The 24527-nt window shown below is 32.6% G+C and overlaps 1 protein-coding gene across 1 annotated transcript in view; it reads left to right on the top strand.

The window, feature by feature from the left end:
* The first annotated feature begins 2770 nt into the window (after positions 1-2770).
* Positions 2771-24527, top strand: part of LOC126883273 (neuroplastin) — a 221750-nt gene continuing 199993 nt past the window's right edge. Inside the window, exon 1 of the mRNA XM_050648608.1 lies at positions 2771-3021. Within this exon, the coding sequence (XP_050504565.1) occupies positions 2958-3021 (64 nt within the window). The 5' untranslated portion in view covers positions 2771-2957. The remainder of the gene's footprint in view (positions 3022-24527) is intronic.

The raw sequence follows: 24527 nt of genomic DNA, 5'->3' as shown, positions 1-24527 counted from the left end.
TCATTGGACAATTGTCATCACGTGGTTGCGGATTGTCGGAGGCCAGTCCAGTTGAAAGAGAAGATGTTTACACGGGGCCATGATGTTTAGCTGGCCCCGTGTAAACATCTTCTCTTTCAACTGGACTGGCCTCCGACAATCCGCAACCACGTGATGACAATTGTCCAATGCCAATTGTCTCGCCAATTGCCATCGTGTAAACGCGACTTAACGGTAAAATATTGCAAAACCTCTAAATTTTAAAGAACCGCTTGGATTGACATGAAATTTGGCAAACACATAGCTAACACGTCAGAGAAAAAGTGATATTGTGCCGATGTGTGCTTTTACTCTGGGGGTGAGTTTCACCCCTTCTTGGGGTGAAAAAATACATATCCAAAATGAGTCCGGAAATAGATAAAATGACTAATTTTAAGCAACTTTTGTTCTATAGATTTTTTTCGCCAAGTCAATACTTTTCGAGTTATTTGCGAGTGAATATGTTCATTTTTCAACAAAATAACCACGTTTTTAGACGATTTATCGCAAATAACTCAAAAAGTAAGTATTTTCTAGAAAAAAACATTCTTAGAAAAAATATAGCCAGTAAAAAATTAAAAAAAAATGGTTTATACGTTAGGGCTCTATACCTAGCAGAAGCAGAGTTATAGCTAATGAAAAATAGGTTCTTATTAATTTCAACTTTTTTAAAGTGTTTAAAAAATGCTTTATTTCTGCTTTATAAAAAAATTCTAGCATCAAAAGTAAACAAGTTACGCTCAAAATAAAGTTAGTGCCTTTTGTTTTGATAAAAAAATCGGAAAAATCACCCCCTAATTAGCATATCTAATGAACTTAATCGTTACCACTTCACAAGTTTTTTTACTCGTATATGTATTGTTTATACGATCTGTAGGTCTCATCGGTTCAAAGCTTTTATTTTTGAAAGGGCTTCAGTTAAAAGGATTTGAACGAGTCACTAATCACGAGTATATGCAAATTTAGAAACACCAATCTTAACCAGTTTTTGTGTTACAGAAAAACAAAAAATACAAAATATTCAGAAAAGCATAGCCGACTTTTTTTTGTTACTTAAGATTTTTGGTATCTCTGATAATTTTTAAGTTATTATGCAACAAAGCATGTTTTTCAAAATTAAAATTTTTTTAAATTATACTTTAAAACCAAATTTTTTCAAAAATAAGCACTTTGAATTAATGAAACTTACAGATCATGTAAATACAAAAGTAAAGTAGGTTGTGAAACGGTAACGATTAATTTCATTTAAGTTGCTAATTAGGGGGTGATCTTCCCGATTTTTTTTGCCAAAACAAAAGGGACCAACTTTATTTTAGGCGTAACTTATTTACTTTTGATGCTAAAAATTTTTTTATAAAATAAAAATAAAGATTTTTTAACACTTTAAAGAAGTTGCAATGAGTTTTCCCTAAAAAGTGCTTAATTTTTTGGATATTTCACGATAAAATATTCGATTTGGAATTTGACAAATATGAACCTATTTTTCATTAGCTGTAACTCTGCTTTTGCTAGGTATAGAGCCATAACATATACACCATTCTTTTCAGTTTTTTACAGGCTATATTTTTTCTAAGAATATTTTTTCTAGAATTTTGAGTTATTTGCGAAAAACCATCTAAAAACGTGGTTATTTTGCTGAATAATGAACATATTCACTCGCAAATAACTCGAAAAGTATTGACTTGGTGAAAAAACTCTATAGAATAAAAGTTGCCTAGAATTAGTCACTTTATCCATTTCTGGACTTTTTTTGGATAGATATTTTTTCACTCCCTAATAGGGGGTGAAATTCACCCCTATGGCAAAAGCACACATCGGCACAATATCACTTTTTTTCTTTGACATGTTAGCTATCCGTGTGCCAAATTTCATGTCAATCCAAACGGTTCTTTAAAATTTACCGCAAAAACCGTGAAATAATGTACTATTAGATTTGGACCAATAATTAATTTAGCATAATAAAAAGAAAATGGCCGAGATTGCACTTAGGCCCTTTCAGATATAATCGATTCAATTAGAAACATTCAGTTATCCATATTCTTCGTTTTTAATTTATAAATTTTACAAGTTACCGTTTAAAACTTACAGGTAAATCAAGATCTAAAAATAACTATTATATACTCTATCAATCTCATATTATGTATAAGTTTTTAGTTTGTGAAAACTGCCATTATAGATAGCAGTGCGTGAAGAATTTAAAGTGTGCGTGAAGTAACAATGTATTTTAAATGGGATTTACTTTTTCGCACTGTTTTTTGGCACACTTTCATATTTCATATAATCAAATATCCTTAACTTTCGCGTTGTCATGGTGATGACATGTGAGAAATAAATTACAACAAAAGTTTTGACAGTTTTATGGTTTGAAAGAAGTTAGAATTTTTAAATGTCAAAGTTCTAAAAATTGTAGAATATAAATGAATTCCAGTGATGAAGAGTTACAGTTTTTTTATTTGTTTATCGTAGATAAAATATTGTATGAAACTGTGCGTGAAGTACTTTTTGCCAACTTACGCGTTACGCGATGTATACTATAGCACTCGCTCCGCTGTCGCTCGTGCTCTAAAGATCGCGTGCGTTCACAAAAAGCATACTTCACAACTGTTTCATAAATAACTATTTTGTTCTCTCCTTAAAAAAGTTGTTTTTTGAGTTGTGACACTTTTCTTGCGGATGAGCGAACGTAGAACTGTATCATATTTAATAATTCCTGAATAAAAATTTTTAAACATGACAACAGCGCAATCGACTGTCGGAGATTACGTAAACTATTCCAGCTCGTGACTGTCTTTGGTTGATTATCGCCATTTTATATTGTCCTTTTTGAGTGAATTAATGCGAGGACGACAAAGATAGTGTGCGTGTGGTGTGTGTTCGGTGTAACAAAGACGTGTTGTTAATGGTGTAGCAAACAATTTAGGCCAAAAACAATTTAGAAAATGAAAAATTTTGTGTTTTGTGTTACCTTGAATTTTCTATTTTTCATCAGCTCCGTATTTTCAAGTAAGTATTTTTACTGATTTAGGGTGCGGTAGGTCGTATTTTAAGGGTGAAATTAGACTCCCTTAATTTTTACTTTAACCTCGCTGAAGGATATCCGAGGAATATTTTTATCTAAATCGATACTACCTAGAATCTTGAATTAATTCTGGTGAAATGACATTTCCTAATTTTTCAACTGATATTTTTTGTTAATTTGCTCTTCAATGGGTTTTTGCAAATAATCAAAAGGTTTTTAGATCAAAACCAAGTTTATTTTTGAGAAGTGTAGGTAGTTTTACTGCACTGTGAAATAACTAGAATAGCTGCACTTCATTCATAGGTTATCACAGTATTTTATGAACTAAATTCTTAGATGATGATTCTAAGATGATTCCAAGACATCATTTCCTTTAACAGACAAACCAATCTGAAACCAATTGTACCTCCAAAAGTGAATTTATAAACGCCCCATAGGCTCTCTAATATAAGTTGTAAAATATAGTTTCTAACAGAAAAATAGTTACTTATTCTTTTAGGGGTTACCATGTACATCATTCTAATCATCTAAATATAACCTTTATATCAGATGTGAGTCATCATTTACCAAGAAGTAGATAATATATTTACAGAATTAAGTCCATAAAATATTGACTAATGATTAGGAATTGAAACCATTAGTTATTTACTATGATTGTCATGATACAGACAAAGAATAATATTTTAAATGGCAAATGTACTATGTTTGGAATTCTGCCAGTAGTTTCATGGGGAATTTTGCTCTCCTTTGAGTTACTCCTCAATATTTTGTTATTTTTATGTTACACCACTGTTTTTATTCAAATTTGTTGGATTACATATTTAAAATTGAAATAACGTTTTTTTCGTGAATATCTTTATTAGCAATTTAGCAATCTTACATAAATATCTGTCATTAAATTCACAAACCACCTGCCCAAAAAATGAAATACAATAGGTATATTCTTTATAAGCTGAGCACAAATTACTATTTTTACTAGGAATCAGCCACAATTTTACGTTCGCAAGTTAACCCATTGGAGGACACAACTGCATCATCCTTTGTAAGTGTCTTAGTGTCATGTGGTCGTGTCCGAATGGGATAAGTGTAAGTGCCACATACAACCAATAGGGCTTTTCATTGATTCTAATTTGTTTCGAGCTTCTGTCATGTGTCACATAATATTAATATATCTACGTCATACGTCTTTGGTTTGTATCATTGGTATATACCAATAATGTATGACATAGATATATTGGACAACATCAAGTTTAGGGCAACCAAACATAACCAATTTGTAGTTGACATTTGAGGTAATCTAAAAACACTGACAGTGTTGCCATGTTGTAAAATATTTCTTACTGTAACATCTAAAATTCAAAATTGAATAGAACACAATATATAATTTAAAAATCGAAAACAAATGTAAAGTGCACTTTACATCAACAATAAATTGAACAAGAAATTGACAAAGTTATTCAAGGTCAAATTTGACTTATACAAAACACCCAATTTTGCCGTGAATAAAAAGAAAATAAAGAAATTTGACAAAATAAAACATATCCAATTGTTCTATTTCATCAAATTCCTTTATTTTCTTTTACAAACCATACATTTTGTACACGTTAAATTTGGCCTTGAATAACTTTGTCAATTTCTTGTTCAATTTATTGTTGATGTAAAGTGGACATTAGATATAAATCAGAAAATATATTAAAAGCATTAAAATTATATAAAAATCAATAGTGGCAATAGTTAATAGAAACACTAAACAATGTGAAGATTTCTAAACTGTAACTAATAAAATATATAAAATACTAAATAGTAATAAAAAGAAACTAACTTAAACCGTAGACTGTAAACTCTAACTAATAAAATATCTAAAATACTAAATAGTAATAAAAAGAAACTAACTTAAATGAATTAACTAACCTATGAAATAAACATCTAAATTATAAAAAAAAAACATTTTAAAAAAGGTCTAAATTCATATGTCTAAATTATAAACAGATATGGCAACACTGTTCACAAAATTCATGCTGTTGCATGGCCGTTGCCCTAAACTTTATGTTGTCGGATATATTAATATTAGATGACAGATGACTGAAGCTCGAAACAATTGACTGTGAACGAAAAGCCCTCTATTGGGTGACATGACAATTGGTGCTCTTCGCTGGTGCCAAGACAAAATCTTGTGGTGAACTGCTCAGAAGTGCTAGAGCTATATTTTCTTAAACAATTTTACAAATACAGTTCTATTTCTCATGGGAACACCAAGATTTTAGTATATTGAAACTTATACCACCAGTGGGTGGATATCTTAGTTTTTCAGTAAGAGGCAAAATCAATGTCCATCCAAGTGGGTGTGCAAAAAAAATATACAAAAATAAGCACAATAGACATGTGACTCATCTTCTTGCTTGGCCAAACTGTACAGTTTTGGATTTGTGTAGATAATGGTTGGTAGATTTTGCTAATCCCGGTATTGTTCGTCCGCTATAACTTTTCACTTTTCCCATGTACACTTCGCGTCATATAAAACTAGTACACTTTTTTTCCCCAATGTAAACCTGTGTTCAGACTGACAATTATTGTTAGTGAATCACTTCGTTGTTGCCATCACAGATAACGGAATTGCACTAAATCTAAATACAAAAAATCGTTTAAAATGTTTATTTTGAATTGTAATACATATATTTAAATTACACACTTGTTCACTGTAAAAGTTATTCATTTTGTATTAATTTCAAATTAAATTTTTCCAGTGTGTTTTATTTATTCTACACAACTTAATGCAGTTTTGTCCTACAATTTACGAGAAACCAATCACACCTCTCGATTTGACAGTAAACATAATAATTTAAAGTCATGTCAAGATTTATTATCTATCATTATTTTTGAATTGAAATATTTTCATAAATTATAATAAAACACGAATCAATGTATGGATACTTAATTGAGATGACGAAAAATTACAATTGTTTTAGTTTTTGTATATTAAAAAAATGCAGTCTGTCGCACAGCCCCGTTTTTACCTAGTTTGATATAATATTTTCGTTGAACTGGCAACGTTGCCATAGAAATTGGAATGACACTTGTGACAAGATTAACTTACACAACTTGAAAAACACGATTTTCGGTTATAAGAGTTGTACCAGTTTTTTTTTATGCGAAGTGTACCTATTCATTTTCAAACAGATTAAGTCAAAACATAAACTGTAATGAACGTTGATGTGTATATACATTTTCTATTTTCTACACTGTATACTACACTGTATCTTTTTTAAAGTGTGCATGCGAAGTAATCCTGGACTAGTACAGGATCGTTACCGCAAACGATAGAATGATACTATTGTTTTTCTATTAGCAGAGTGAGAAGATAACTACTGATATGATATATTAATACACTACTATTTTGTAAAAATGTTTGAGTATTTTTGGGTACTTACCACTATATAGTATGAACTCTACCATCGTGTTTCTGCTAAAGCTTGCAGTCTACCTGTGCATCTAATCAACACCATAATTTTTTGTCCAAAGGCTTTATACACAATAATGAAAGGCAATAAAGTGCCTTTATATATACAGGGTGTCCAGAAACTACCGACAAACGAAGACAGGAGATTCTTCAGATAATTTTAAGATAATTTAACCCAATTCACTTAGTCCGAAAATGCTTCCTAAGGGAGCTAGAGCTCTTTGAAGATGGCGCCTTGTAATTAGTTTTTCTTAAATACTTACTGCCAGAACGCTTCTATTTAGAAAAACAAAAATTGGTACGTGTATTTATCTTCAAGATATAAATCTAATCCATCCATTGCAAATTTCTAGTACCGATCATAGGCGTCTGTTTTGGGTAGAGCAACAGTTATTTTATCGTATAACTTTTTTATCTTTAACTTTTATACATTTCTGACACTGGATTATTAAATTGTGAAGTATTCTAGTACTAAAAGGTACTCTTGTTTTAAATCGGTAGGACACACCGTTTTCTAGAAAAATTGATTTGAAAATTTTTCACTTTTTGAATTAAAAAAAAATTTTAAAAAAATCTGTTTAGAACGACGAAAACTGGTACATTTATTTATATTCCAGAGATAAATCGATTTCATTAATTGCGAATTTCTAGTACTGGTCATAGGCGTCCGTTTTGGGTAGGTCAACAGTTATTTTATGGCATAACTTTTTTGTCTTGAATTTTTGAGCATTTTTGACACTAGATTATTAAATTATGAGGTATTCGAGTACTAAAAGTTACTCTTACTTTATGTTGGTAAAATACTTTGTTTATTATTGAAAAGTTCTTTCAATTTTTTTTTCAAATTCCAAAAACGAAAAACTTTCAAATTGATTTTTCTAGAAAACGGTGTGTCCTACCGACTTAAAGCAAGAGTACCTTTTAGTACTAGAATACTTCACAATTTAATAATCCGGTGTCAAAAATGCATAAAAGTTAAGGACAAAAAAGTTATGTGATAAATTACCCGTTGCTCTACCCAAAACGGACACCTATGACCGGTACTAGAAATTTGCAATGGATGGAGTCGATTTATCTCTGAAAAGTAGATATGCATACCAATTTTCGTTTTTCTAAATAGAAGCGTTCTGGAGGTATTTAAGAAAAACTAATTTCATGACGCCATCTTCAGCTCCTTTAAGAAGCATTTTCGGACTAGGTGAATTGGGTTAAATTGTCTTAAAAGTATCTGAGGAATCTCCTGTCTTCGTTTGTCAGTAGAGTTTCTGGACACCCTGTATAAATAAACTTATTTTTTATATTATATAAATAGCACTAGAATCTTCTTGGTTAGGGTGCCTGCATGACTTTTTAAAGTTAGAATTAATGACTGCCTTTCTCTCTTATAATAATAATTAGGCTGTATAGTTCTGTAAATAATTAGGTTACTTATAAAATAAAAAAAATATATTAATTACTTAAAAGTTAGGATACATTTTTTTTGTAAATAGGTGGGGTGCATTCTTTTTGTAAATTATTAGTCCCCTTTCATTTTACATTTAGTTTCCTCCAAATGTTTATTACTTAATTGTGAATAATTATTTTTTTCAACAAGAGTTGCCTTATATTTAATAGTACAAGTGAAGGAATTACCATCGGATGAAAATCGATTAAAAGCGTTTGTCGTAACAGCATCTCTCAAGAAAAAAGATATTTTATATAATCCATCTTTTTGGCCTAGTGGTGTAGGAATAAGTCGTTTCGATTTTAACCGTCACAAGGATTTTCTAAGTGGGGGGAATTTTGCAGTACTGTAAAAAATAATCACCCAAAAGTGACACAAAAAAATTCAAAACATAATTGAATCATTTTAATTTTGTTTTTTATGTTGACGAATATTTCGCTCTGCGTATATGTATGTGTCTCTGTATATATGTATTTACAATTTTCGAAATAAATATTATTATTATTTTCGAAATAAATATTATTATTATTTTGCGCAAATCCTTCAGGAATTTTCAGATTGTGATTGGTACACTGTCACTGCACACTATAATGAGCTATATACATAGGTAGAACTCTCTTTGGGGTAGACCGCATACTATAGTAGCAGCCATTTTTATTTGTTTTTGTTCTTATCATTGCTTCATTTAAATCCTCAAATAAAAATAATTAAAATAAGCATTGGATTCTGCAGTTGTTCTGTCAAAATATTGAAATATATCTAGTATACAGTGTACCTACATGATCTAGCCTTGCAAACATTATTCACGACGATGCATGTTCCTGATAAAACAGATGTTAAAGATGTCCTCTGCCCAGTGGCAGATCTACGGAGAGAGGAAATGAGAAAATTTCCCCTCCTAACAAGGTCCAAAATTAAAGAAAAAAAATTGTTCAAACATAAAAACATATTAGCTGACATGAAACCGAAACCACAGAAAGAAAAATTTAATCCAATTAACACTCTAGTTAATGCCTATAGATTATTAGTTATGTCTTTTATGTAATCTGAGTTTATCTTTTTTGGATTTTGGTTGGTTTTTCATTGAAGTTACCCCCTAAAGCAAATTTCCCCTTCCGAGGCAAATTCATAGATATGCCACTGCCCCTGGCATGAAAAAATCTTTAATTCTAGTCTGCGATTCCGAAATGGCAGACGGTAGATCTGTCTGACTCCTTCCGCCTTCCCCATATGTACACATCTGGTAGCGTTAGTTCTGGTGAGTGGCAACTCCCAAAATGGTCGCGCAGTATTTGTAAAAACTCCCTGTCAGTGTGAGCTTGTCCCGTCCTGCTGAACCAAATATTTATTTTAAGCTTGGACCATTTTCGTGACATTTTCTGTATGACCGAAAATAGTATTCCACCATAAAAAATTTTTCTGCAAAACTGAGAACCATTCTGAAGCACCTAACATTATCACGACATTCACATATACCTTATAACGACGTTCGGAAACCACTCAGTAAGTTTCGGCTCCTGACAGATACAAAGGACACCGCACCCATCTTATGGAAAATATAATGTCACTCAAATTTAATAAAATCTACATGACTAGTCGTCTTGAAATTACGCTCGTTTTATATCATTGCACCAACTCTGTATTTTCTTAATTAGAATATTTTATTCTTTGTATTAGCAAAGAATTTAAATGAGTCAAAGAGAGAGAAAAGATTTTCGGAACCTCCACTTTATAAATTTTTAAGGCAGAGGATTGTAGACAATAAAGTAGGTATAATTTGACCAGGTGTACAAAAGCATTAGTTCCTCTACTAATCCTCTTAACTCAGGCAGGGTAAGCCCTTGTGAATAGCCATTAAGCGTGGTGATGTCACAGCAACTAGTTGTGATGACAAGTTGAAACGCTGTTTAGACGCTGCGATTCAATGCGATACCACCTTCAACCCAACTCCAACTTTGATAAGTTGTGCGATGCACCGTTTACACACAATGATAAGTTGCAACAACTCGATTGACCTTGATAAGTTGTTTGATTTATCGCTGTGTTTAAACGACCCTTTAGACTAATATTATTTATGAATGACACTTTCATCCACTACAAAAATGTGATTTCGCTAAACTTTAATTACAATTAACGCCCTAAATAAACAAAATACAGAGTTGGCGCAATGCTATAAGATGAGCGTAATTTTCGAGACGAATCTAGTCATCTAAATTTTATTGAACTTGAGTGACATTATATTTTCCATAAGATGGGTGCAGTGTCCTTTGAGGCATACAATTTTCAGAACTGTTTATTTTGCCTCATACACATTACATTCATTTTTCCTCACTTGTTAAATAAAATGTTTGTTGATTGGGTGTATCATTCACTCCACTCTTCATTGCTGGCTAATGCAACAACATCCTCTTTTTCTGATAAATCAGTGTCACTTTGGTATTGTCATTTATCTCTTCAATGTTTTTGTCATTTCCTGATGAATAATATTGGTCAGAGAATCACTGGCTACAAAGTATAAAAACTTTCACTCCCTTATTCTTGAAATGGCTCTTCATCTTTATTCCCTCCTATTCTCATATTTCTTCCAATTCTTATGTAGTTGACCTTTTTTCCAATGACTACTTTCAGTCAAGTATAGCTCATGCTTTTTATGTTCCAATGTATTTTATTTATAATAAATATCTAAATAAACCACTAATATTTAGCTAAATGATACTAATTATCAAACACATATGAATCTCCACCTGTATGGGTGTACACTCTCCTTTAAAATATTTAAAGCATATTAAAAAAAAAAAAGAAATTTTGGTTTGTTTTGGATAGTTTTGGTTAAGTTTGGACAAATTCAACACAAGAATAAAAAATGGCAAGTGGAACACTGATTGGTAACACGAACACCAAAGAAAAAAACATCTGCTGAGCATTCAAATTACATAGTAGACATCTCTGAACATAAAATATTATTGAACAGTACTTAAAAGTTTTTTCCCTAAGAAAAATTTTTGTTTTTCGTTTGAAACACACTAAGATACATTCAAATCTACACATTCTACTAATAAATTAATTAGAGTACCAATTTATAAAATGTTGAATGATTTCTATTAACCTTGATGCTATATAATTATTAGTAGCAGTCGGAAAAATGAAGGAATGCCCATGAACGATCATATAAGCACATATTTTGGATTTGCTGCCTTTTTCTATAAATAACAAACGAGAGAGATAGATTATTAAGTGTTGTCTACAAAGCAAAAACGTTATCCAAGACATACGCAGTTACATATTTATAATTGACAGAGTGAGACGGCGATACAATTGTTCAACGTAGTTATATTAATTTAGTAGAAAATTTAAACTCACACTTGACTATTTCTGTACTTCTAATGTCATTATTAGAAAAACGTTCAACATGAGTAGAGATAATGATTGTATAAACTACTATTTGAGTAATCGTGCTGGCCAACTATAATCTGACTAATTTGATTTCTGTCACTTTGACAGTGAAACTGGGTTAGGTTCGGTAGAGTTTATAAATTTTAATAATCAGTCGTATTTACTTGAATAAATTCAGTTCTTTTAAGTGCCATTTTGATATATTGTATGGCCAAATACCCAAGTAGGTGGAGGCCAATAAACTAAAGAAGAATCATCTGTCAATATGGTTAACTTCTGTCTATGAGTTCGCCAAAGGTGTACTAGGTCTGAATCCCGCGTATGAAAAAAAAGTTGATTAATAGCAAGCTCAAAATTTGTTAATAGCTTAGGGGTGTCTAGTCGGACAAGCTTTGATATATGGGAACACTGGAACAGGGGAAGTTTTAATTGTGGAACAGGTTAAAAATTTGGAACGGTCAGAACACGAAAACGGCACATGTATTTTGTCCGACAGAACAGACTTAAACTCTTCGAACAGAGATTAAACTCTCATGCAAAAATCAGACTGCTATTTATCACCAACTGGGCGTTTTAATGAGTGGAACATGTAAAATATGTCAAATGACAGGAATTATAACAGGTGATAAATAGCAGTCTGATTTTTGCATGAGAGTTTAATCTCTGTTCGGAGAGTTTAAGTCTGGTCTGTCGGACAAAATAAATGTGACGTTTTCGTGGTGTGACCGTTCCAAATTTTTAACCTGTTCCACAATTAAAACTGCCCCTGTTCCAGTGTTCCCATATATCAAAGTTTATCCGACTAGACACCCTTAAGCTATTAACAAATTTTCAGCTTGTTATTAATCAACTTTTTTTTTCATACGCGGGCTCCAGACCTATACATATTACTCTGACTTTTCAATCATAGTGTATGAAATTACAGACTAGTATATTTTTACGAATGTACATTTATTTGCAGATAATGTCTGGAAAATGATCTGGATACCCAATGATCTGAATTCATTAAGGCTATGGGTACATAATTCGCAAATATTTTACGTGTATCCCTACTTTTTTTGTCTTTACACGGCAAATTACGTGTAGTAAAATTCACACTGGTATGGATATGTAAACATTACTAGAATGTCATTCCACGTGAAAATGTCATCATTAATTTAAAGAGATGGGTTTTGAACGTTCTTGGATAACTGTTATTTTTATAATTGCAAATTATTAATTCAGTTAATAAATGTGATAATTTTTTCACTAACTATGTATTCAGTGATTGTAATAATTTATTTGTACAACAAAGACTAATACTCAATCGAGAAAAGAGGAAAAGTGTTAAAGTGATTTTTTAATAATATATTGTTATGGAACGCTTACAATTTTGAACATCTTTAACAACAAAATACTTGGATCACAGAATATATTATCCTGATGTATTCTCTGCTTGGATCTTCCACAAATAATACACAATAAATAACTTTTTATTAAGTTCACGTCTTAAATCAATTATTTATCAAATACACTATATATCAATAATATTTAATCAATAACTCAACATATTCCCGATGCAATGTCAAATATTTAAAATTGTCACTGATTGTCAGTGTCTGACTGACAATATATGCTGACAATATTATATTCGGCTGAGTGCGTTGTAAGACAAAGATAGATTTGGAAAATATTACCACGGCATTGTGTTCATTTTTTTCGAATCCTGAAAAAACCAATAAATATTTTTGAAAAATTTAAACGCAGAATGAAAGACTAAATTATTACCGAGGGCCGAAAGTCCCTTAGAATAAATAAAAAGTTTATTTTGAATATATATTTGAAATTAAAAATCACACTAAATTTTCTCTTAGTTTTTCACCCCTGTAACTTATTAAAATAAACATTATAGAAGTTCTCAGGGACTTTCGGCCCTCGCTAATAACGTAATCTTTCATTATGCGTTTAAATTTTTCAAAAGTACTTATTAGTTTTCTCAGGATTTGAAAAAAATGAATCCCCATTTGATTAGCATTGCAGCCGAAAATACGTACCGATCCTCTTAAGTTTACTTTCATTTTAATCACTTAATGCAGCTGATATAAACGACATTTTTTAAATTCCTGTTAATATTGACACATATGTCCAAAAGTTTGGAATATTGGAATATTTCGTCTTTTTATTGATTTTTATATATAAACTTTTCTGAATGAAACATCATTTTGTTTCAATTCTTAACAATACTAAATAAATCTCAAAACCAGATAAACGATATGCAAAAAAAATTATTTATTCTCTTGGAGTGAAAAGCTTAGAAAGTACAACTTACATTTAAAAATAAATTAGTAAAGAAAAAAATAATTTTCAATAAAACTAATAATTGGTATTTCCTCCATTGGCCTGTATGCATGCCTGTAGGCGATTTGGCATTCTGCCGATTAACTGGTCGAGCTGGGCTTGCGGAATTCTCTCCCATTCTTCACAAGCAGCATTTTTTAGTTCGCGAAGTGTAATAGGGGGATTGTTGATTGTTTCGCTTTTTGATGCGTGTTTTGAAAATGTCCCAAGCACGTTCAATCGAGGGGGATCATATCGGTTCATATCGGGGGAATTCGAGGGCCACTGTAATGTAGATATTCCTTCTTCTTCCAGAAAATTTTGTACTGCTGCTGTTCGATGAGGAGGGGCGTTGTCATGCATAAACACAAATTCATCACCTACTGCCCCTCGGAATAGACGTACGACAGGATTTAAAACTTCCTCGATGTACACAGCACCAGTGACACTTCTCTCCAGAACCAGCAGTGGCGTCCGTGTACCACTCATAATACCACCCCAAAACATAATGCTGCCGCCTTCAAACGGGACACTCGGTTGGGCTGTTTCTAGTCGGGCTTGTCGTCCCTCGGGCCCTCCAAACCAGTGTTCTTCGCGAATCAGATACCAAGCCAATTTTTGACTCATCAGAGAACATCACGTTATTCCAATTAGGACCATGTTGCACCATTTCTCTAGCCCATTGCAACCTTACTATTTTGTGTCGGTGGGTTAGTTTAGGAACATGTAAGTGCTTTCTACGATACAAATTTACCGCATTTAGTCGGCGTGTTATTGTTTGCCGTGAAATATTCAGTCCTTGCAGCCTAGAAATTTCTCCGGATATACCACTTGTGGATTCCAGACGATTTCTTCGAGCTATCAATGTTATCTGCCGATCTTGTGCTGCTGTTGTACATCGACTTTTACCTCTTCTGGGATGATCCTTGACGTCATTTGTCTCTTGGATTTTTTTTTTAATTTTAGATACAGCACTCTGAGTAACATCAACAATATTCGCGATATCACTTTGACTAAAGCCCTGTTGTAACAAAGCAATTACCCTAGATCTGTCAAAGTGAGATATCACGTTTCTAGGCATTTTTAAACGGCTCAATTCAAATTTAAACACAGACTGAAATAATGTGTAAATACGCTAATCAGTTGAATGTGACCAAAATGGGCAAAATGATACAAAAACGATTCAAAGTTTTTATCATTTTCATGTAAAAATGCTCTAAAATGAATATCAACAATAGTTTTAAAACCACCATAGGCGTAGATATATTATTTGTTTATTTGTACGTATTTCAAACTTTTGGACATGTGTGTGTGTGTACGTCCACTGGCAATTTTAACATGGAGAAATTCATAATACTATATTTGCTTACTCATTCTTTGTGTTTTATTAATCTATATCAAATAATTAATTACGGTAGTAATACATATTTATTACCAATATAATATATTATCAGAAAAAGAATAACAACACAAACATTTATTTACACATTCTTACGTAGCGAAAAATCGTACGGTGGGGTAGTAGTCACATCCGTTTATTTTCAGTATTAACTTAGCTTAGACGTTGTTTTGACTAGAGATTTTTGATTTGATTCGTATGCATATCATCGATGACGCATGGGTATTCTTTAATTTTTCCGACTGTACTTATATACCTAAAATTAAATATGCAATTAGCTAAATACATAACAACTCAGTATTTCACAACTCGACTAAAATCGCTAATTACTTAATTTACCAATAAACGCCAGAACAACAATAATAATGCCAATGGGCAAGGGTTAAGACCAATTACGATGTCAAAATGTGATCTCGACAGGGCTTGTCTAGTCGAAATTAATTTCTACCCAACATTTCAATAGTAGAGGTTGAGATGAGTTACAGAATACCAGTTACTACAAATTCCGATCTAACTTGCTGACCTCTATTCGATTTGATTCATTTCTATCCGATTGGTAGTTAAAGAAACCCGTGTTGAGCTGACCCCCCCACTTGCAAAAATTAAAAAACAGCCCTGATTTATGAGCTATTTATGAGCTCTCATATTCCGCAAATTAAAAATTTTGAGCTCGTTCCACTGAGCAAGAATTTAATATTTTAGTGGGGGGCTGAGTCAGCCCCCCCCCCTACTTAAAAATAGGAATATTGAATCGATTTTTGCGGCAGAATTACGAGCTATTTATGAGCTCTTGAAATGATATAGTTTCGATTTTTGAGCTCATCCCCTTCACCCCCAAACAACCCTTTAATTGATTTAACTTAAGAGAAAAATGCTGAGAAAACTTAAAATATATCGTATTGCGGATATAATTAGTGTAGCTTATGTACTCTTAAGAATAAACTATTAAATCACGTACATTTCGATTATTGAGCTACAACCCCTTTGCAAGAAAACTACCTCATCTTCCCGGCTTAAGAGAGAGTTGTACTTAAAATGCATTAAATTAATTATTTAGCGACTACATATCATTTAATAATTTATGAGCTCCCAAAGTACGCGCATTTAGATCAGTAAATTGCAATTTATTTTGTATTATAGTGCAGTCACTGAAGGTAAAAATCAACGATTACCTTCAATTTCGGTGAAACTTCATCGATTTTCACTAAAATTGGTCAGTGGTTAGAGGATACCCCAAGAAACAAAGGTGACATGGATACCCCAAGAAACAAAGAAACAAAGGTGGCACACCTTGCGCCTTTACCCTGAGGGTGGATACCGCCCCTTCTCGGGGGTGAAAATTATTTTATAAAAAATAATTGCACAAATCATTAAAAGGACAAATTATAAGCAAATAATGATAGCAAATTAGCAAATTATAAGCAAATAATTATTATAACAAATTATTTTAGTAACTTTATATAGTAACTTGTTTGTAATTCGGAAACGATTAATTTTAGTTTGTTCCCAATGATCCAAAGAACCTAAAATAATGTCTACCCGGGCCTAAAAAATTGATTTTTATAATTTGTTTAAAATTTTTTCTTTAAATAAATGTAGCAATAACTCCGAAATTATGGCATTTAGGTATAGGGAATATAACATAAATATTATTATGTATTTCTTAAGGACTTCAAAACGCAAAAAATATACAGGATGTTCCATTTGAACTAAGAAAGTTCATTAGATTTCCAGAAAAACGGAAGATGTGACAACAATGTAATTACCACTATCACTATCATATCGGCCGCATTAGAAAACCCTTACCCACCAAAATCTATAAACATCGTGCAAGCCCTTTCCGAGATAATTGAGGGTTTCCATACATAAAACTCACTCTGTAGGTATATTTTTATGTTAAGGCATTCACAAGTTCAAAATTAAGAATCTTTTACTCTGATATTGATTTCATTATACAGTGCTAGTCAAAAGTCCGTACCCCCCCCTCGTATCTTTTGAACGGTTATACTTATAATAGTGAAATTTGGAGGAAGGAAATGAACGGAAGTAGGCTTCTTAACTAGTCATGACAGGTGACGTAAAAGTGACAGATGACTTTACAGCGCCACTGTGACAGATAATTTTAAATTGTACCCTATGGTAAGCGATACCTCGTTTGATAGGTATTGAAAATACCCATTCAGCTATAATACTTTTGTTTGAGTTTAAGCTCATTTGGATGAATAAATGAAATAATATAAAATTGTAGTTTCGCATTTAATTAATAAAAATTCAGACCTCCGCCTATGGTTACTTGACAAAAAGGTTGACGTTGACGTAAAAACTACTAGAGAGCTGAAAAATGTCAACTTTTTTGATAAAACAACCATGGGCGGACATTTGAATTTTTAATAGTTAACTGCGAAACTACAAAGTTGTATTTATTTCATTTATTCACCAAAATCAAAATCAACTTAAACCCAAAAAAATTAGTATGACTGAATAGGTATTTTCAATACCTTTCAGATGAGGTATCACTTGCCATATGGTCCGATTTAAAATTATCTGTCACAGTGGCGCTGTAAAGTCATCTGTCACTATTACGTCACCTGTCATGACTAGTTAAAAGGCGTACGTCCGTTTATTTCCTCCCTCAAAATTTCACTATTATATGTATAACCGTTCAAAAGATACGAGGGGGGGTACGGACTTTTGACTAGCACTGTATGTATTTTTCCACTCTCATAAACTCATAGTTTTTGCTTCATTGATTTGAATATTTGTTTTGCTTGTGTCCCAAAATCAATTTCTACCAATGTTCCTGATTGTATTTAAATCTACAAAAACATGCATTTCATTCACAAACATTCTTTTTTTATTTTATAGTTCCTACAAAATATTGAGCTTAAGTATTTTGTTTTTTACCTTGTATAATATCCATTGTGTTTATTTGTTGAACATTATGTCATCATTAATTTTAATATTTCCACTATGGTTAAATGGATTAAACAATAGTAATATAATATTTTATTGTGTGAATTTTACATATGAATTTTTTCATTACAAAATACTTTATATCCTTTGTGTTGTTGAATATTTATCATTTATCATAAGAATTATTTATGACTAAATACAGCTATTGCTTTTAAATAATGTTTTTATGATATTCATAAAAATATGAAGGCTTTTAACTTTTCTGTGATTACTCATGTACTTATAATAATTGTTAAATTGTTGAATAAATTTAAAAAATATAATGTAACTGGGGAGTTGATTAAAGAAATATAGAAGTTTTGAAGATAGAATTTCACCAGCATGTAGTTATGTATGAATGCATACAGTGGAATTTTTCAAAAGTATACACTGTGCGTCAGAGAAAACGGGCCACCCACAAAATTTAGGAAATTTTATAATATATTTTTTTTATATATTTCTTCATTTCCTTTAATTTGTTTTGTCAATTAAATTAAATGAATTTATAGGTATGTACCTTGTATACCGAGGAGCTAGACAGAACCTGTAAAGATAATAAAATTTGCCGAACCTATTAAGCAAGAAACCCATTATGAACGCCCGGCACGGCACAGCCCGGCACGGCACAGCACAGGCCGGCACGTCCGAAAACCCATTTGTAAGTCCCGGCGCATATTGAACCTAAGCGAGTCACAACCTGCGCCGGTGGGACGGGTGACCTGTGCCGTTATTTTTCTAGCGTGCCGCATATTAAACACAAGCTAACCCGACCGTCGGCTGTCGCCGTAACGAATAGAGACGGACAAAATAAGTGCAAACGTGTAACGGTTACTATTGATACCGGTTCTCAGTGGTACTGAGTACAAATACTGATTACAAAATACTGATGTATCTGATCCTTGTACTGAATTGAGTAGGCAACTAAAAAACGGTAGTTCCGTACATGTAACTAGTAACGTTTTAAAAATATCTTACACGTCCCTAGTAGTCGTAGCGGTATGACTTTCGAAAACATCGAATTTGATCATAAGCGGGGTGCATAAAAAGATATCTTACACTGAGTATTCTATTTCTACATACCTTTCTAATAACAAGCATAAGTTAAACACTGCATTGATTGTGATTGCAAAAACGGTTCGCATGTTTTAAATAAGATTTTTGCTAATTATGTTTTTGCTAAAATAATAAATAACACAAAAAATACAATTCACAACCATCATTTAATTTTTAACGATAAACAAAAGTCTAATAAATATATGATGACAAGTTTAAAATTGATCGACTGTCGATAACAGTGTCATTAATAGATATTTTTTACCATGAATCATTTTCCAATGATTGTGTGGATTTAGAAATACCTCCTAAACAATTTTTTGATCTGTATAAAGGAGATTATAATTATGACACATTATGGTACTCCTTATTTTTCAAATAATATGCTCTTGTAAACGCATAACTTTGATTTATTGGCAAAAGCCACACTAACTACAGAGCCGTGCGGTACATCTTTTCAATATGATGCAAGTCTTCGAAATGCCGCCTCTTAAGTATTACAGAAACTTAACTTTTATTTTTATTAAACGAACCTATACAAAATGAAGGACACCTTTTATTTTAAAAGCAAAACATACTTTATAGACCTGGATCCGGCAAACTGAAAATTTGTTAGTAGCTTAACGGTGTCTATTCGGACAAACTTTGATGTACAGGAACACTGGAGCAGGGGAAGGTTTAATAGTGGAACAGTTTAAAAATTTGGAACGTCACATTACGAAAACGTCCCATGTATTTTGTCGGACAGAACAACCAATCGATTTGTTACCCTATCATTAAACTCTCATTCAAAAATCAGACTGCTATTACTAACCAACATGATTCCTGTTATTTGACATGTTCTTCCTGTTTCACTCATTAAAATGCCCAGTTAGTGATAAACACCAGTCTAATTTTTCCATGAGAGTTTAATGAAATGGTAACAAATCAATTGGAAGGTATGTCCGGCAAAATATATGGAACGTTTTTGTAGTCTGACGTTCCAAATTTTTAACCTGTTCCACAATTAAAACTTCCCCTGTTTCAGTGTGCCCGTACATCAAAGTTTGTCTGACGAGACACCGTTAAGCTATTAACAAATTTTCAGCTTCAAAAATCAACTTTTTGTTTGTACGCGGGATCCAGGTCTAGAAATACAATGTCACAAATGATGGCGTAATCCCTTTTCTATAGGTATAAAAATTTTGTAAATATCATTCATTTCTTAAATCTACACAACATTATCATTAAAAACCGTTAAGCATATCTGTGAATATCGCACAACCCTCAAATAAAATGTGTCATCATACCGGGCTTGTTCCTGCTTAAAAATAAAATATGTAGACAAGATATAAATATATGTAATAGGTTAGCAGTTTTTGCAACGACAATCCAATCACAATCATGCCCGATTTCACCAACGATACCTAAACAGTTGCTTTATTAAGTAATTCTTATCGATAGGAACTTCCTAAGTCAATACCTAAAAACAATAGCTTTTCATAACTAAAAGAACTGCTTATCTAGGAAATTCTTTCCTAGGTATTAATTCGGGTACGTTTGAACTATTTTTGATAAATAAAAAGAAGAATAAGATGACATTTCCTTACTTTTTCGATTATTTGTCATTATTGTTTGTTTGCCAATTTGGTTTTATTCAGTTTTGTACTGTTATAGCGTTGATTGATGTATTGATTTTAAAAAAATAATATGTTGAAAATTGCTTTTTATTATTAATTTTTAATGACACACTTTTAGTGATATCATGAATGGGTTTTTGAAACACAACACTAGTTTGTTAGGTAGTAGGTAGACTACATAATTTTGTCAATAGACCTGTAAAAAACTCCAAATTATTTTCTATATTTTCCATTACATATTATATTATTGATATAAAAGATAATACAAAATTACAACTAATATACCTAATATTACAGAATAACAGTAAAATTAAGGTAAGAAGCAAATTATTGACAAACGTCACAACTACATTAGTCAAAATTGTAAAAATATAACCTGACTGTCAACGATAAGTAATACCTAAAGTTTAGGGAGATCGCAAACCGTATCCTAACGTAAGGTAATGCTTAAGCGGTTTAGGCAATTCTTATCGCATGGTGAAATCCGTTTTAGAGTTAGGAAGTACCTAATCCCACTTAGGTAATTCTTAAATATTTAGGTATCGTTGGTGAAATCGGGCATCAGTGTTGTTTATAATGATAGTAATTCCGAACGAGTTCTATTAGTTTTTCTACGTCCATCTCGAAAACAAAACCGCAACTGAGAATTGAGTCACGCGTCCCACGACACCAGAAAACTGTACGCCGATGACAAACGTTCGCATGCTAGACCTGGCACTGTATTCACTGATATTAGGATGCGCAGAACTCTCTACGCACCTCGCCGGTGCCAGGTTGTGTTCGCTTAGGATCAATTTGCGCCGGCACTAACGGCCGGCACGGCACGGCACCGGAAAAATGATCATATATTTTAAAAACTATCGTAAAATAAAAGTTATTAAAAGACATAAACTACACAATTTTAATGAAATGCATCATGTTAAAAAAACGAATTCATGGTTAAAAGATAATGTAGGTACGTACCTGTCCATTGATCAAAATTTTCGGATATTTGTACCCATGTATTGTCCTTTTTCTTACTATCATGATAACTTGAGTCCGAAGCATCATACAAAAATGGGTATTCTCTGACACTCTCAATGAAAAGTTCTTCCATATTATTTTATTTCAAAAGAAATAACGCGCTTTCAATTAAAAAATCAACAATATATCTGCTTATTACCAACAATTATGACGCACTGGCGCCGACTGGCCGTTCAGGCCGTTCGACTTCAACGAATTTTATTCTCCTGGGAGAATTTTGGCCGTTCCGTTTGCGTGCTGGCCTGTGCCGGGCCGAGCCGGCCGCTCATAATGGGTTACGTTGCATTTAAAACTATACAAATGAATTTGGACTGTCCTGTGCCGGGCCGGGCTGTGCCGTGCCGGCCGTTCATAATGGGTTTCTTGCTTTAAATACACCATAACATTTTCAGAACTCATTATTTATGAATCAACGAAGCTTCACGGAATTGATTGTTTTGAGAACTGTATGAACAATAATAGTCTAAGAGCTAGTGAACACACCTACTAACGGTATTCCTGTTAAAAAAAATTTTTTTATTAAATTAATTTACACAAAAAGAAGAAAAATTGTTTGCACACCATTTGTATAAATAATTAGGTTAACGTTTATATTACTGAATAGAGAATTAAATAACCTTTCAAATGAGCTATCACACGACCCCTACTCCCATTCAAAAAAATCATCGATTACGTCATCACGCCCGGATGGATGACGTCACTAGTATTATATTGTTATGACAGTTCCGTAGATTGATCCTACATAGAAAAAGTTCCTCGACGTGAAAGAAGAAGTAGTCACGTACGAGAATGTTCTGGATGTCATGGAATAACCCAGAAATGTCTGGTGACGTCTAGAACGTCAGGACACTATATAAACATATGTGTTTGACATTTTATAGTTCAGTTGTAATTCAGATTTTGAAGTTTGCAGTTATCAGTTTGTTAAAGTATTGTAATATTGTTCGAGATAAATAAAGATCTTTAGAAGAAGTGTAACATTGGCGACAGCGGTGGGATTAAGAAGAAATTAAGTAATATTGAATGGTAAATACAAGATCCACTGAATTCGACAAAGAAATGGATACCTCCGGACCCCCATCATGGTTTATAAAAGTGAAACAAGAAGAGAAAGAGGAAAAGGACAAGCGTAGGGAGGTGAAGGAGAAGCATAGACAAGAAGAGGAGGAGAGGCGTAGAAAAGTAGAGGTAGAAATGATAAATAGTTTATCACAAATTAACGAAAATTTTCAGTTAGAGGTAAGTCAAATTAATAATAGAATAGATATATTAGAAAAAAACAAACAAATCTCTTTAGATAATAAAATAGAACAACAACAAAATTATTTAGATAACAAAATAGAGCAACAACAAAATTATTTCGACAGTAAAATAGAACAGCAACAAAACGATTTGAAATCTAGTTTAGAAAAACAAATAGTCAAGTTAGCAACAAAGATTAATACCCAAGCTTCCTTGCCTAAAATTATTTCAGTGACTAATATCGAATCAGAACAGACAGCTTCATCAAATTCCATAGTTGAACCAGCCATTAGAACAACCAAAATTTTAAAACCACCCACGTTCGATGGCCAAACAGCGTGGGAAACTTATCGTTTTCAATTCGAAGCTGCAGCTAGAGCAAATGGCTGGAATGAAAACGAGATGGCAGCTTCCTTGGTAGTGTCACTTAGAGGACAAGCAGCAACCGTTCTACAATTTCTTCCCCAGGATGCAGTTAGTTATATGTCGCTCGTACAAGCTTTAGAGACAAGATATGGCCAGCAGCATCTAAAGCAGGTTTTCCAGAGTCAACTGAAAGTTAGATATCAAAAACCTAACGAAAGCTTGCAAGAGTTCGAAGCCGATATAAAAAAATTATTGCATTTAGCAAACCCTCAAGCACCTAAAAATTTTCTAGAACAAATCGGGATAGAGGCATTTATAGATAAAGTACAGGATGTTGAAATGCAACAAGCTCTCCGACTACAACACCACAAAACGCTAGATAAAGCACTAATCTCAGCTCAGGAGTACGAAGCGGCGAAAAATATTTCTAGATCTCTTCCACAATTAAAAGAAATAAGATTTACAGAAAATAAGCAAGTCACTACCACAGATAACGAACAACTAGTTTTATCCCAGATATTAAGCTTACTGCAAAATATTCAACAACAATCTCAAAATCAAAATAGAAGATGTTTTAATTGTGGAAGAACGGGGCATTTGCAAAATCGTTGCAGAAATAAAGTCCAGGCGATGAAAGAAGAATCAAATGAGATCAGAAGGTCGCCTAGTTCGACATTCCGAAGCCTGTCGCAAAGTCTCACTAGAAATGATGGTAGATGGTCACTAAGAAACAGATTTCCTACAACTGACCATAGAAAGGAAGAAAATACACTGGAATTTGAAGTTGGTCATTTGAAGGAACAACTAGCGATTAGTAAAAATGAAATAGAAAGATTAAGAGAACAGGTGACAATATTGCAAGAAGAGTGTAAGGTAATTCAAAATAATGCAAAAACTACACAGTCCAATCTGGAAAACAAATGTCAAAAACTGATGAAAGAGAAGAATGTGTTAAATAAACAATTACAAGAATACCAAAATGCATTAAATGAATTACAAGTTCAAAGCCAACGTCAGCTAGCACAAAAAGAAAATGTAACCGAAGAAGTTAGTCTGCGGATGACCACAGTTGAACAGCAAGAAGATAATGACCAGACTTCTCTGGAAAACATTAAGAAGAGTCAAAAGAAAGATAACTGACTTAAGAGTTATACGAGATTGGCTTAAAAATGGAGTAAGACCTCTTTGGCAGGAAATATCTAAATACAGTCGAACTACAAAGGCGT

This window comes from Diabrotica virgifera, chromosome 4 (genome assembly GCF_917563875.1).
Source record: "Diabrotica virgifera virgifera chromosome 4, PGI_DIABVI_V3a".
Lineage (NCBI taxonomy): Eukaryota > Metazoa > Arthropoda > Insecta > Coleoptera > Chrysomelidae > Diabrotica > Diabrotica virgifera.
This window is presented reverse-complemented; position numbering and strand designations above follow the sequence as displayed.